General features: G+C 45.2%; 1 protein-coding gene across 1 annotated transcript in view; it reads right to left on the reverse strand.

Annotated features, from left to right (window-relative positions):
* Positions 1 to 16,094, reverse strand: part of LOC126544953 (large neutral amino acids transporter small subunit 2) — a 123,941-nt gene that overhangs the window by 7,079 nt on the left and 100,768 nt on the right. The window contains exons 4-10 of the mRNA XM_050192525.3: positions 10,757 to 10,850; positions 9,474 to 9,518; positions 8,480 to 8,603; positions 6,617 to 6,720; positions 3,962 to 4,058; positions 2,303 to 2,452; positions 620 to 704 (exon numbers count right to left, since the gene is read on the reverse strand). Coding sequence (XP_050048482.1) covers positions 620 to 704; positions 2,303 to 2,452; positions 3,962 to 4,058; positions 6,617 to 6,720; positions 8,480 to 8,603; positions 9,474 to 9,518; positions 10,757 to 10,850 — 699 coding nt within the window. The remainder of the gene's footprint in view (positions 1 to 619; positions 705 to 2,302; positions 2,453 to 3,961; positions 4,059 to 6,616; positions 6,721 to 8,479; positions 8,604 to 9,473; positions 9,519 to 10,756; positions 10,851 to 16,094) is intronic.

A 16,094-nucleotide genomic window follows, 5' to 3' on the forward strand; every position in this document is an offset into this window, starting at 1 on the left:
ATATATAACTAAACTAAAAAAGTTAGTTGCTAAGTTACTAAACAAAAAGTTAGTTGTAAACTTGGTAACTGAGCTTTTTTAAATCTTGTACGTCCAACAGTTCATTACTTAAAAAAATCTGCTTCCACCTGTTACCAGATCTTAACTTATTCATTTAACTGCAGTAAACCTAATCAATATCGCTGCAGTGGGTGTCAAGCAGAACGAATTCCTCTTTCCCATGTATTTAGATTAGTTCTCCGCGGCAAAGCTTCCACTTAAAGCTTTTTCTTAAAGTCTGTCCCCTTCGATCGCCGATAACAGCGTAACTCTATGAAACAGACCTGGAGATGTGTACGTTGATCTAATTACATTTGAGGAGTGTTCCTCTAAGTCAACGCGTGGGGGCGGTTCGGGCGACCTTTGACTCCATTCTGGTGGTATACCCGCGCAGCAAAGAACGTATACGTTCAGCAAAGACAACAAGAGCCGAATGCTGTGTTAGACCATATTTCCAGAACAGCGTTTGCCTTTGTCCCACCTTGGTCGATGCAGAGGCACATCGCTCGTTAAGACGTCAGGCACGCTAAGGATCGCTGAAACGGGAAGCACGCTGTTGCGACCGTTTCTGAAAACTCACCAGTTTGCACGGGCTCCGCAATCATGGGGACAATCGTGATGAAGACGGTGGCAATCAAGTAGATTATGGGCCAGATAAGGTTAACCTGCGATTGAGAAAGTGCGAAAAGTAAGTGGCTGTGCCTGCACACGACATTGAACTTCTTCGGGAAAGCAAACACTGGAAGTATTCACATCAAAAAAAAAAGTATAAGCACGTCCTTCCGCGGTCGTAGAAGTGCATGCGAGTCGAGGTGTGCAGCTTTGGGTGAAACAAAAGGTCATTTCTCTCTTTCGTTCAAGCGTGAGTGTGAGTCTGAAAGTCCTCGTCCACGAATGGTGGAAGGTCATCTGGCACTACAGCTGTCCCAACAATGGAGCCAATTCAGTATAGCCTGGCCTACTCTAGCTGCATGTCGTCGCCACCAACCGGTTGACGAGATGGCGGCCAGTAGCGTCGTGCTCGAAGATAGGCTGACATGAGCGTAATGGTTCCAAACTTATTATCAGTAGATTCTCACGTTTATTTAGACGTGTGTGTGAGTTTGAAATTACCCGCCCATGAGTGGTGGAAGGTTATCTGGCACTACAGCCATCCCAACAATGGAGCCAATTCAGTATAGCCTGGCCTACACTAGCTGCATGTCGTCGCCACTAACCAGTGGACGAGATTGCGACCAGTGGCATCATGCTCGAAGGTGGGCTGAAATGAGCGTAACAGTTCCAAACTTATTATCCATAGAAGCACAAATCACTGGCTGGGCAACGTAAAGGCCAAACTACACGTACCCTTGCCGGCGCGCGTAAAAAAAAATACAAGACGCGCGCCAGCGCGCGTCTACTTGGCTGAAACTTTCGCCTTGGTAGGCATCGTTTCGTATTTTTGTGAGGCAGTCAAAGCACGGATTTGTCTGGAGAAGATATATGTGCTCGCACTGCGCTTCGACGCGTACGATGTGACAATCTGCGCATGCGTGAGGCACGAGAGCGCGCGCCGGCGAACGTACGTGTAGTTTGGCCTCGACTTCACGACAAACAAACACGACCGCATTGCTGCTCTTGCAGTTAATTGATGACAATGCGTAGCCTAACAGTGATTCAGCTCGATAATTTGTATCCATAGATAATTACCACTGGAAGTGCAAGCATGTATGAAATCTTAAAAGATATGGCAACGCGAGGCGTTCCGATGAACGTTCGACGTTTCTCAGATGTCCTTACGAAAGGATCGGTGACTGTTGTAACCATATGGCTCGGCTCAAGGATTCCCAGGACGGGGCTCGCTTCTTTCAGTACTTTCACAATACGAAATCTGAGCAAACGGTGTTAAGCACGTTCTCCTGCAGCCTTCGCAGGCCTTCCCCAGTTTGATGCCACCCCCCCCCCCCCCGCCCCGTGTACGGAGAGCCCACATACGATGAGGAGTGAATCTAACCACTCTCAGGGATGGCCTGGCACGAGAGAGATCGTGCCAGGCCACCTCTGGGAGGCTCATGGGACCATCCATGTCATGCATGCGGTTTATGACTGTCGGCTAGCTTTGCTGCAATCAATGAAATTCATGTTCATTTTTGTTATTCCTCATTTATCTTTCGTTTTTTTTCTCTCTCATGCTCAGAACCCCACTCCCCCTCCTGTCCCCGGCCTTCGAGCATCGACCTGCGTTCGAGGCTGGCCTAAATTTGAGCGAATACCCCGCACGCACCTTGATGGGTCTCTTGAGGTTCGGCGCCTTCCAGCGGAAGTAGGGCAGCGTAGCCACAGCCAGACCGATGGCGAGCCAAGTGGCAAAGCCCACGTACGTGATCAGGGCGAAGATGTCGCTGCTGCACAGGTACACCAGTGACAGCAGGCACTACGAATGGTGAGAGGAAATCATGTCACGATGGAAGTCCTCTACTGAGACGTACGCGCAAGTCCACTCTGGACATTATCGGCTGTTTGCAATGATTCGTCCCGAGTTCATTTCGAGAGAGATTTGTCTCTACAGGCACTAAAGTTTTCTTGCCGGACCTGTTTAAATAGCTCAAACTTAAAAATTTTAAACACTGAGGCACCGAGTTTACATATTCTTGACTCTACACCAAAGGAGCTATTGCCGTCCTCAAAGCGGCTTCTTCGATTGTGTTAATTTTTATGTGAATTATGTGAATTTTGAAACGTACACTTTTCTTTAAAAATTATTTTTATACTGAACTCTACAAAGGGACCAATCTAGTATCTTTGATACGCTATTGTGATACCTCAAAATTTATATTTGATAGTGTGAAACCTCTAGCGGCGTTGTTGATGCGCGTAAGCGAGATTTCAGCTGTGGATACTCGAACAAACAAATTACTAAATAATTATATGCATAAAATTATTATTTTAGCCTGATTAAATTTCATTTTTCTTTTTGTTTACGAATATAATCTTCTGGCCAGAAATAACAGTGATCAATTTTTTCTGCTTTCCCTTGATGTGGAATGGTGTTTAGGCTTTCTGAGGTTAAGCAAGATTGATATATAGTTCCGGTACTCCGTAAACTGTAAACTTGCAATATGCAACAAGTAAAACTTCTCTAATAGTAGAGAGTTTTAGTAGAGAAGTAATAAAAAAGATGGTAACGGTACAGTTTTAGGCACTCTGTTGGAGCATTACCGTTTACGAAATACTGGAACACCGGATACGTGTACGGCGGCGGCAGTAGCCACGTTGCTGGCAGCGGACATAACCAGAGGGAACACAATTTTATTGGAGCGTCCAATCATAATGCAGTGAAGCGTCCAGGTACCGACATAATCAATAACATTCGACCTTTTCTTTACATTTCTCTTTGATAACAATACCAATGTAATAACGCCCCTAATGCGTTTTAGTTGGAGAAGGCGTCACAAGATGTCGCTACCAGCATTACTACTTCCGCACACGTCATCAGTAACGTCACTTCCGCACACTTCATCAGAACGCGTCACAAGATGTCGCGACCAGCATTACTACGTCCGCACATGTCATCAGTAACGTAGTATTCCGCGAAGGGTAATACGTCATACAGACAATTAAGTTAAAACAATTTATTCTTTAATACCACTTCTCAACCAGTCGGTACTACACTCACAGAATGAAACGCGTAAATTTAGGCCTAACTAATGCGCATACTTTCGTTTCCACCACCTCCAGTTCGAGTGACACCGGCGTGATTTCGGTTCGCACACTTAAAAAATCACAGTCTTCGTCGTGTTTAGGAGCCAGATTCGTAGCGACATGACATGGCACTCTCTAGCAATTGCACATATGGAGGGTTCTACTTAAGAGTTTCCGTGTTGCGTTTCATTCCGCGAGTCTAGTACCGACTGAGGTCTTCCACGTGTGAACGCCGACTCACCATAGCAAGGACAGCGGGCGTCGGTGTCAACCGGTTTATTGAGATCATGCACAGAAGTCTGGGCATCTGACCGTGCTCGGCACCGGCGTAGAATAGACTGAAATAAAACAGAAAAGCGATTGTGTTACTCGGGTGATTAGCACACGGATAAGAGAGGGATATGTTTGCAGTAAAACTTTAGCTTGGGCGGGTTGGTTCATACTTGGATAAAAGAGCTGCGTGACTGAGACAAGGACAAGAAGAAACAAAAACAAGAAAAACACAGCGCTTGTGTTGCAGTGTTTATTCATGTCCGAAGGCAACTCTGTGTTTATTAGAACGACAGAAAGCTGAGCTAGTTGGTAAGGAGTCATTATACAAAAAAGAGGTGAGGCGTGCAGACAGGACACACAGGACGTGCAGACAGGACACGTTTGTCCACTTCTGTTCTCTTGTGTCCTGTCTGCACGCCTCACCTCTTTTTTGCATATTGAGTCTGTGTTTATTCTTTTTTTATAGGTTTGCGCATTCCCCTGAGACCCGAAGGCAACTCAAGGGCGCGATCGCTTTGTAAGTCGGCTCCTATTACTGAATGGTATGTTACGGACGTGGAGAAAGAATTGTTTAACTATGCCGGTTGGATGCGGGAAGCAGGGCCTCCCTGTACGCGAACTAAGCTACCATCTCGGAAAAAAAGGTGTTTGAGGAATGGGGACAGGCAGTAGGATATTCCTGCCCGGAGGGTCGGTTGTTTTTGTTTGTTGTTGTTGTTTCTTCACCCACTTTCATTTCCACTAATTTATAATTTCTTTAACTCATTTAGTAAATACAAGTAATTTCCCCTTTGTTGTCCTCCGTGTCAATGTTCGTTCGCTTCTTATGACATGATTAATAAAAATCGGGTCCCTCGGTTAATCCCCTTTCGTATAGTCTGAGAAGAGCTAACATAAAGGACATGCGCTGTCCGTGTTTTTTTTTTTTTTTTCATTACATTTGTTCGTGAGCTGCCGTTCTCTAAATCCCGAGGAATAAATTTGTGAAGAATGAAAGGCAAAGTATGAACAACCTTGGTGGTAGAGAAGTGGTTGGGTATGCCTCGTTCGGAATTTGGACGAAATTCTTTTTATCGAGGCGAAGTCCAATCACAGAGAAAGAGATTCAACTATGGTCCAATGCTGGACGCCGACGACTGGTTTTTTGCGACACGGACTCCTTAACGCCATCGCGTCAAAAAAAGATTAAAGAAGAAACTGATTCCACTGCTTACTACTAGATGGCGCGAGTACACAACTCAAAGTTCGAAGTTACAATTGAAGACTCGACTATGGTGGTGCCGCCATCTGGTGGGCGTTATTAGAAACGGTTCAGCCAGCGAAGATACGCGCGCTTCGCTTTCGTGTTCTCACGCCCTCTCGCGGTTATCGCCGATGCGTTCGCTCATCGATTTTCGTCGGGAGGACCGCGTTCAAGTGAGCGCGATCTCCGGTCGTCTGCACACGCGGCGGCTGCATGAAAACGTCGTCTGTTCCGAAACAGCGCGCACGACGTTTGGCGTGGTATGACGCATTTAACGGTGCGCCAGGTGCGAAAGAGAACGGTGCGTGGATCAATGCGATTCTCGGGCAAAGAGAGTTTGCTACGCAGCGGTTCTCATTCTTTTTTTTTCGTTGTCGCCAAAGACCGCGTGAAAGGCTCAGAGCGTTTTAATTTAATTCATTAAATGCTATCATTTAATGCTATAAAATATATATAATAGCTATTATTTTTAAAAAACTGTTGAACGGCTTTGGATGAAGTTTCTGGCATATACTAGACAAGGCTGAATTTTGCACACTGTAGGAAGAAGAATTTTGATTTAGGGCAGCGTAGTTTTAGCGATTACTGCTGAAAATTGGTAAGTTAGACAAAAGCTGAACCACAAGGTATGTATGTATGTATGTATGTATGTATGTATGTATGTATGTATGTATGTATGTATGTATGTATGTATGTATGTATGTATGTATGTATGTATGTATGTCTGAGCATCTGAGCAGACAAATGCGTTATATGAGTTCACAGCGTCTGTAAAGTTAGAACAATGTTTACGAGAGTTTTATAGAAGTCCTACTAGCGAAGTAGTGTTGTATAATACATCAACAGAACTGCGATACCGTTTTTAGCCCTAAGCTACGGAGTTGGATATTGGTGCTCCAGTTTTTTTGTTGCTTTGTTTTCAATTTTCAACCTTGAAGTGCACAAAAATGCAATATATATATATATATATATATATATATATATATATATATATATATATATATATATATATATATATATATATATATATATATATATATATATATATGTGTGTGTGTGTGTGTGTGTGTGTGAGGGGGCACTATTTTTTCACTGAAGCTCCTTATGCTCACGCATTAAAAACCGCATTACATTGGGCGGCTCCGTGTATCCAGACCAAAGCGATTTCTCTGTTACCACTTATCTAGAGGAGCGCTCCAAGCAAACCTTTCACGCTTGGACCCGGAAGAAGAATACATATATAACGAGCTGACTCTCCGAGCTGCGTTCTACTAACCGTACCCCTTCTATGAAGTTGCATACCCTACATTCGAAGTGTAACCCTCCAAAACCCCGAAGTGTCGGGACCACAGTGGGATCGATTGATGAGCGGATTCTTACCGAGATGACGTGAAGAGGATTCCGTTGACGCCTCCGAACGTGGACAGGGCGACAAACACTGGCACAATCCAGGCCATGTATCCGTAAAGCTTTTCAGCGAAGGTCTGCGAGAAAATTCAGATATGTTTAATTAGCGCTAAAAAATACGCAGGCCAAAACGAGAAGCACACAGGACGAGGGTTTTTACAGCGAAGCTGTATACCTCTTCCCCCAATGCGTTTGTACTGTCCGTAGGCAAAAACTCGACCAATCACAGCGGGAGGCGCACGCCGCGTGCGCCACTTAGTTCCTTGCAGCACCACGAGATGGCGCTCACCTTAGCGGCGGCGTCGGCGTCGGCCGTGCGCGGGACAGAAAAAACAAACCGCACAGCGCATAGAAAGCGCATAGCGTCCGGTGCGAGTGTTTCCCACTAAAGACTGCGATTGCGTAGGCTGCAGTTGCCGGGAAGCGGCAGCTGTAGCATACTAAACAGGGATCGAGTGACGTAACTACAATTTCGTACGTAAAAGAAGGACCCGCCTAGCAAGTGATTTGTGTTGTGACTTCGTGATATGGGAAGGGCACGTATAGTGAGCGCTATACTGAAGCGTAGCGTGCATGTGAGGAGCGCAGCGAAAGTGTGGTTAAGTGTATCTCTCTTGTCTCTGGTCCACTCTTTGTAGGCGCGCGAAGTAGCGGCGCAAGCCAAGTCGCAGGCCGTTGAAGCGTCTTTAGGTAAGCGTGTAATCAGGTAAAGTGCATGTGAATGTCGCCATGGGAATAATTCCACGCTATGTCGCAATGGCCAAACGTTCTGCGTGTCGTTTACAGCTTCGCTGTCCAACCTCCTTCACAGCGTGGATTGGAGACCAATTTTTTACCGAGATATCATTTCGAACTTATGTTTCTGGCCTTACGTCTCCTTAGCTCTCGGTAATCGAGTGTGAATTCTTGAATGCGCACTAACTGCAGCCTAACTTTCTTTTATAAAAGAGAATGTCGCAGTTGCGGACGAAGTGCGTATAACTGAGAGCAATAGAAATGTATTGGAATGTGCATTAGAATGTACATTGGAACTCGAAGTAAGGCTCATAGATTTATGGGCAATATAAATCCAAGAAAATTTACCCCAGCCCAGTTTGTCCAATTTATTGTGTTTGTTCGGACAAAAAAATTGCCGCTGAAGGTCTCCAGGTATCTGAAATTAGTCCAGAGCTGGTGCGCTACTGCATTTCTCTAAGCTCCTGTAATGTTATGGTACGCCAAAACCAATCAATAAGGACCAGACCGTAGCATGAGTAGGCATTCAAAGACAGTATACTACATGACAGTAAAAAAAGCAAAGAAAAACACGGGCACTGCAAGCTAGTGCATCACTTCGTACACTCAGTGCTAAAAAAATGGAAATATTTGTGGCAGCACAGGCTGCGACTGTCACTATACCCACAATGCTGGAGCTAGTTAACCAAAGCCTATGGAACACCAAGCATTCCTTGTCGTTTCATTCAATATCAGACAATGATGATGATGATGATGGTGGTGGACGATGATGATGATGATGGTGGTGGTGGCAACGACGACGACGATGATGATGACGATTTATTGGCACCACCTTTCAAAGGGGGCCGTGGCAAATATTCATCTAGCGGGCTTGAGTTAATCAGGTATGCCGTACGTGCTTTTCATTCAAGCATTTTTGTATGCATCACCTGAATCTTTTTTTTTTTCTTTTACTTAAATCTTATATGTCTACCTTATGCATCTAATCGCGACATGCAGCGGCGGTGGCGCTGCATGTCTTCTGACGTCATTCCCGACGTCACGCGATGTGTACCGGTTTGTCGTTTGCCTGCACGTCTGATAACACAAGGCGGGACGTACCACAGCGACGGCTTCGGCGCCGAGCACTTCTTGCACGGACAGCGTGGTGTGGAAGGCCACGATGCTCAAAGTGTACACGACCATGACCAGGATGCACGAAATGAAGATGGCCAGTGGGAGGTTCCTGCGTATGTGGCAGCACGATACACATCACACTTACAGATTGGAACAAAACCAAGCGCTAACGTATAGTGGGTTACGAAACCCGTGTTTACGGAGGGAAACCGTCCTAGTGTCTCCCTTTGTAGAATCGCGCTGCAATTTGGGGGGGGGGGGGGGGGGGGGGCTGATGGCGAAGTATGTCTTCGAACCTTGCTGAACGCGTTAGCAAAGGGAAAAAAAAAGATTCAGTGGCGATTTAGCGGCGATTTAGCGGCGATTTAGCTGTAGATACGAGAGAAATGCGTTTGCATTGCATCACACCTGTTTGAGGTCCCGGATTCATGATTGAAACCACGTTCACCACATTGCAAAGGGTTGTTCAGGAGCTCACGCGACAAGCGCCTATACCTCTTCAAGGAGCGAACTGCAACTATGCAACTAATGGCGGTACGGAGCAGACCGCCAACAGTGGCACTAATATATATATATATATATATATATATATATATATATATATATATATATATATATATATATATATATATATATATATATATATATGCGTAGGAAAAAGACGAACCTTTTGGAAGTAAGACGTGTTTACTTAACGTTTTCGGCTGGCGGAGCAGCCTTCGTCAGAGTACAGTATATATATATATATCGCTTCCCACACTTCACATGCACTTTTTCCCACTTGGATGCTGCCATTGCTAACGCATTAAACTATTGTTAAGATGACTTAGCAAAGTTTATTTAACGAGAGATACGACCATCAATTCAACGCGCAAATGTAAAAGATGCAAAAGAATCGCGCAAGTTGAAGAACATGTGCAAAGAAGCAATCAAGTTTTGCACAGATTCTGCATAACTTTCACTATATATGTTTGCTTACCTGTGAGGATCTTTGAGCTCTTCGATGACGAAGTTCAAGTAGTTCCTGCGAGGAGAGAGCACAAATTGTATCATTGAATTAAGAAACTAATACTGACCAATAAATCATGCACACAAAATGACAGTTTATCAAATGGTTCGCATGAGTGCGTGCTAACAACACATAATGGTCATTCAATGTGCAGCATGAGATATGCAGTGCAACAACATAGGATTGACAGCTTATATGTAAGGCAACTGATTCTTGAACGTCATTATAAACTGAATTCCTGCTGTTGCACTTTTCTTCGGTAATTTTGCTTAGCAAAACACAAGTAAGTCGTTTCCGCATAAAGCTGTCTTTTCTTCATCTGGTTTGCTACAAACGTCGCTGTTAAGCTTCATATTATAATTCAGTTTTAAAGGCAAGATATGTAGACGTAAACGCTACCGTATAAAGCCTGCATAATTCGTACAAACTGTGATTTGTTTCTTTTCAACTAACTGAGTGCTTCACCAGCGAAACGCTGCTTGCTAAACACTCAGGCTGGAACACATTCGACCAAAGAAACATTCTAGAGGCACAGGGCCTACCTCTAAGGCAGGAGAATAAGCGTCCTTTTACAGATTGTCTATTGAAGGCTAGTACAAAATGCATATTGGCAGTCTATATTCGGGCGCAAGATTTCATTGAGAATGTTTCCGAAGCAGAAAATTTATTAACTAATAAGCTGTCCCCCAACAAATTTTCACTTCCTTCGCATATCAGAGAGCATGTCTAAAATACACAGAATACATTCGTTGAGTTGTAGCAAGTAAGGCAATAAAGCCACCAGCGCTGAGGCTGAAAGTATTGACGATAAAAATAGCGAGAATATGAGTTTAATATAACGGAAGTAGCCGGCACCTCCTACAATTGCCAACATCTCCCTAAACATAGATAATATTTAACCGTGTAATGCCCAATGTATCATCTTTGCAACGCTAAATTGGACTTAGCGCTGCCTCCTCATCACATAGCCTAGAGTAATGCTTTTGACACGGTGTAGCAAGTTATGAGTTGTAGATAGTCGAGCAAACCGATTACTGATTACTAGACTAATAAAACTTTTTTACTGAAATAGCATTTTTACCCGCAAATGTACCCTCTGTGGTCGAAAACAAAGGTGAAAAAGTTGCTTTAATTTTTCTGGATGCGAACTACGTTTGCGCATTACACAATTAAAAAAAAGTTTGGTCACTTATTTGATCAAAGCAACGAACACCCGTGGTCAACATCAGCAAAATAAGTAAAAGTGCACTTACCAGCCGTTATAAGCGAATAACCCCGAGTAAAAGGACAGCGCAATTTTTGTGACGTCCGTCTCGGTATTCTCGAAGTTGAAGTGCTCGGTGTGTCCTGTGAGAGAAAAGGACAGAAGAAAAAGAACAGGAATGCGTTAGTTTCGTAGCAGGCTTGGTTCGTTTAAAGGGCCACCAAAGCACGCCCTGCATTTTGAAGCCACTTGAGATGGACACGCGGCATTGTGTATAATATAATGCCGTGACGATCACCTTTCACAGCACTAAATGTTTCGGGCAGCAGAAATTCGGCGAAAGACGATTCCTGAGTTAGCCGCCGCCGCCAACGTCACGCACCATTGAAAATACAGAACGTGCGAGGCTATTGTTGCATAAATGTTGCCATTCTGTTGCGCGCGCGTAATTCCAGAACATCCGAAATTGAACTGAGATGCGTGTCATCTAACCTTCTAACGCAACGGTTCGGGAAACTTGGTGCAAGAGTCGAGCCTAACACAATGACAGAAGACGAACGAAAAGAAACCAAACGAGCAATCGCTGCCGAGCTTTTGGAAAGTGCAAAGTAGGGATCGTACGTTTCTGTTAACGCATCAATGCCGGACATGAAAGTGACTGCTACCAGCGCGTACCCCAGAAGAAGCGACAAAGAGCCGAGGTCCTGGGGTTCATCTATCTCGCCCTAAAAAAAAGTGGATCGACAACCATCGAAAACAAACGCGACGTCAATCGCATTTTCAGAAATGCTTAACGCTTGGTGCACCATGAATATTTGCTTTGAAGGACAAACAAACGCACGTCGACGACAACGTGAATATAAAAACGTTCGTGTCATACAATCGGCTGGCGCCGTCCTCATTTGTCGTCATCTGCACAGCGCTCTGCAGGTGCGCGGCTGCCCCGAGGCCCCACAGTGCGGTATATATAATTGCTCGAATATTGTGTATATATATGCTTAACATGCATATATATGTATGCATGCAGAGCATCATGCTCTTGCTCTACCATATTCCCCGAATTCCCCCGAACTGCGCGCCCGCTGCTTCTTTTTTTTTTTTCTTTTCTCCCTGGGAAATAGGTCATCGTAAGAGCGGCTTCACGAAGGTAAAGTGGCAAATGCAAATGCGCTTTGACTAATATGCTGAAGAACATCCCGAAGCCTTCTACGCTTTCCTCCGTAATTGATTGATTGATTGATTGATTGATTGATTGATTGATTGATTGATTGATTGATTGATTGATTGATTGATTGATTGATTGATTGATTGATTTGCGGGGCTTTAGCGTCCCACGTCCAAAAGAAACACTAGGGCTACGAGAGACTCGGTAGTGGAGGAGGGCTCCGGATAAAAGCTTAACCTCGCGGCTTTTTTTATTTTGTGCACCTAAATCGAAGTGCACGAGCGTTATCTTGAATTTCAAACCCGCCGAAATGCGGGTCAACGCGGCCGGGGATCGAACCGGCGACCTCGTGCTCAGCATCAAAACGTCACAGCCACTGCGCCTCCGCGCTCATTGTAAAAAAAATTTACACCCTAAAAAGTGAAAAAAGGTGTAATTGTGTCTATAACACACACCCTTACGGTGTCCGTTATATAGATAACACGCTAAGGATGTGAGTTACAGACACATTTACGCCATTTTTCCCTTTTAAGGGTGTAAATAACCTTACAGTGCTGTGGATACTCACAGGAACCGTGGCAGCTGCGCGTAGATGGGCGAGGGGTCTACTCTGACAAGAAATGAACGCATTAAATTTGCGAGCGGAATTTATGTTATTTATTTATTTGAGCATACTGCTAGCCTCACATTTGAGGCTGTTGCAGAAAAGCGGGCAGGATACATATTCAAGAGAACACAGTTCAAGTAGGCGCGGACATAGATAACTTTAGGTGAACAAGGTAGTACATATGCACTCTATATTCATTATACAAATGCTATAAAAGTATGGGGGGAAAAGTAGTAAACGCCATGATGGAAGGTTTAACACACAAAAGAAGAACATGGATGCTTGGAACATGGAACATGGAAGAATGGATGCTTTTTCTCCGAGCTCAGTGCTAAAATTGTTTGCTGGGAAAAAGTCTATGCGTGTTTTTGGAACGCGGACGCAAAGAGGACGAGCGGCGCGGCGCGTTTCTTTTGTTTTTTGTCCGTTTTTATTTTCCCTTGAAGTTAGACAAAATTTCAGAAGGAGGCAGGGCCAAAGAAAAAAATAAAGCAGTAAGTGCTTGACGGACAAAAGTCCGCCGCACCCGCACACTTGCAGCTGTAGAGCGCGTATGAAACAATGCCCGTTCGGTGCAAACAATCGGTGTATTTAAACGAAGTTTACTGCACAGATTTATTAGTAGTTCATGCCGCGGTGTTATCAATGTCATGCACAACGAATAAACACAAATCGCTTGCAAGTTGCGCAAGAAAAATAAACATCTGCTATTATAATTTCTATTGCAAGCACACACTGCAAGCACATACTGCAAGCACACACTGCAAGCACAAACTGCAAGCACAAACTGCAAGCGCAGAAAATCAATTGACAAACAATCTCAGAAGCGAGACGTGCTGGTACAATGTATTCAAGGCTTTTGGGCAGAGTTTGTACTGAATTGTTAGCGTGTCATCAAACATGGTTTCCTTATGTTGAGTACGTAACAGCGCAGTCATTTCGTAAGAAGCACAGCTACCCCCTACGCAAAGTAATAACCACCGCCCACAACTTGTCCTCCGCCCCTGTATACGTATACTTCGATTCAAACTGCTGACGGGATGGCTCGTGAATTTCGCGGTGCTTCCTACGCAGAGGAGAAGGGAGCTGCTGGAGTTAGGAAAGCGAGGCAGCCGGCCTAAACAACCTATATAGTAAACGGCAATCGCGCACACACACACACAAAAAATGCAATGAAAAGCTCGCGCTAACGCAAGATGTTTTGACAAGAGCGTCGAGACGGGTGTCGCCTCATCGCCGCGGGACACGAGAGGTCTTTCTAAACAGCTGTGCAGACTAACGGATCAAGAAGCGCGCTAACGTGAGCCTTCCCACGCAAGCTTTCGAAGCGCGAGAGACACGGCAGGGAAAGCAAACGCCTTTATTTTTCCTGCGTCAAGGCATCGGCCCACGCGGCCTCCTGAATGGATATGTCGCCAAAGTCCTGCAAGTTGGCTGCCGTGTTAAGGTTCCAGCGCTATCAAAAGAAAAAAGAAAAGACTTTTGTCCACGGAAGAGCTTTTACGCTTCTGTTCAATAGCGAAAGTGGAATGCTTTGCTCATTTTTGTTTTTTGTTTTCTTTATTCCTTCTTTTTGGACCATCGCGTTACAACTTCAAATATGAGCCACAAATCGTCACTGGCTTTTGTTTTTATTATCAAACATTGAGGGCCAGTTGTCTTGCCTTTCGGTGGTGGTGAGGGCGGTGATGGATTTGTTGGCAATAATATACTGTCGATTAATGATGATGATGGCGATGGTGATCGTTCTCATCATCATAATTATCAATGCCTTAGAAACGGGAACGTGGAACCTACCAACAAACTCAATTTTTTTTTTCAAACTTTACTGCATGGCGTATCTAAATCCTTACACACCTTAGTACACTGGGATACTATTAACATAGAGAGTCCGCTTCATTGTCACATTTCATGTTTCACTAGGCCACCGATATTCAAGCCGTCTCTTTCAACAGCCTCAGTGGCAGATCCACTTACGTTTCTCAGACTGCGCCTGTAAATCCAAACTTCTCAAGTCCAGCTTAACTACACATTTGGTTAAGATCGCAGTACATGCTGCGTAGTGGCGCAGCAGTAGACATAACTGAGACAGGTGGTCCAGAACTCCCGGGCACGCACCGTTGCGTGATCTCAGAGAACTCGCGACATCGCGTGATCGGAACGGCGTCTACGTTAACTTTCTTCGAACATTACAAAAAAAGTTCCTGCCGATATAGCGCCACGGAATCTGAAACCGCGCCTAAAACCAGGGTGGAACTTTTTTCTCAACCCCGGAGAACGCTTTTTTCCCAGGGCATAATCGAACGCGCCGCAGGTTTGCAGAGGAAGCAACAAAGAGCGAGCAAACAAAAAAAAAAGCCATTACTACAGCCGCTAACAGGAAACGGTCTGAAAACGACGCAAGGCTCGGCGGGGAAAGTGTTCGAGCAGGAAAACGCCTGTCGGGCCGGTGACCCCTTCAAGCCGACGCGAGTTGGGAAAGCGCGACAAATGTGCAGCTTCAGTGCGCATGCGCGCAGCGTCATTAAGCGGAACACACCTGTGCCAGCGGCAAGTAGCTAAGGAAATGCAAAACAACGCAGCGAGCGCAAACACACACACACACACACACACAACTGAGTCCAACAGAAGTTCTTTCCAAACAGGACACGGTTTACGAGCCTCGAGCGAGCGCCCTCTGTGCGCGCGCGCTCCCCGTCCCACGGTGCTCTCTCTCTCTTCATCCCCATACCCCCTTCCCCCAGTGTAGGGTAGCAAACCGGACGTGCGTCTGGTTAACCTCCCTGCCCTTTCCTGTCTTCTATTTCTCTCTCTCTCCCTCTCTCTCTCTCCGTCCCACGGTGTGGCCACAGTGCTCGATGAGACAATTTGCGAAACGAACGGGAACAGCGATCGAGCCAATGCAAAACTGCAAGCGCATAAACAAATACGGACGTTTGGGAATGGTACGAAATGAACCATTGCGAACACGCAGGAGCAGAGTGTGAGAAAAATACACGGCGACCACGGCCAACGGGGACAGGTCGAGGCACCACGCGAACTAAATAACCGAGATGTATGAAAACGACGGCGCAACAGCGTTCGAAAGTTGCGAAAAGCTTGAATGGGACAACGCCCTGCCCCGGCAGTCGCACAAAGAATATCCAACGCGGAACCAACTCCCGAAGCGTAACACGCGATCGAAACCGGAAGGCCAAAATCACCTGTCTGACTCATAGATCAGTATAAGGGGGGACTGCGAACATTGATTCTTCTTTTTTTTTCAGGCGAGTCGAATGCGAATCGAATAACAACGGAAAAGAATCGAGCACTGAAAGATTGAATACAATCTGAACTTGAACGCTTCTCCGAATTCTTCTACAGCAAACGCATTTCGCCGTACATTTCGTGTGTGTACTATGTCTATCGACCCAGTGTTACTGTGTCATTGAAGTACTATAGCGCCAAACAGACGACACAAGAAGAGACACGGACGAGCGCTTTCTGTTTGCTGTTTGTTTCTGTTCTGTTCTGTTGGACGAGCGCTACGTCTGTTTGGCGCTATAGTACTTCAGTAACATGCACCAACTAGCCCAACAAAAAGTTCTGCTGGATTATTGTGTCATCATCGTCACT

This window comes from Dermacentor andersoni, chromosome 10 (genome assembly GCF_023375885.2).
Source record: "Dermacentor andersoni chromosome 10, qqDerAnde1_hic_scaffold, whole genome shotgun sequence".
Classification (NCBI taxonomy): domain Eukaryota; kingdom Metazoa; phylum Arthropoda; class Arachnida; order Ixodida; family Ixodidae; genus Dermacentor; species Dermacentor andersoni.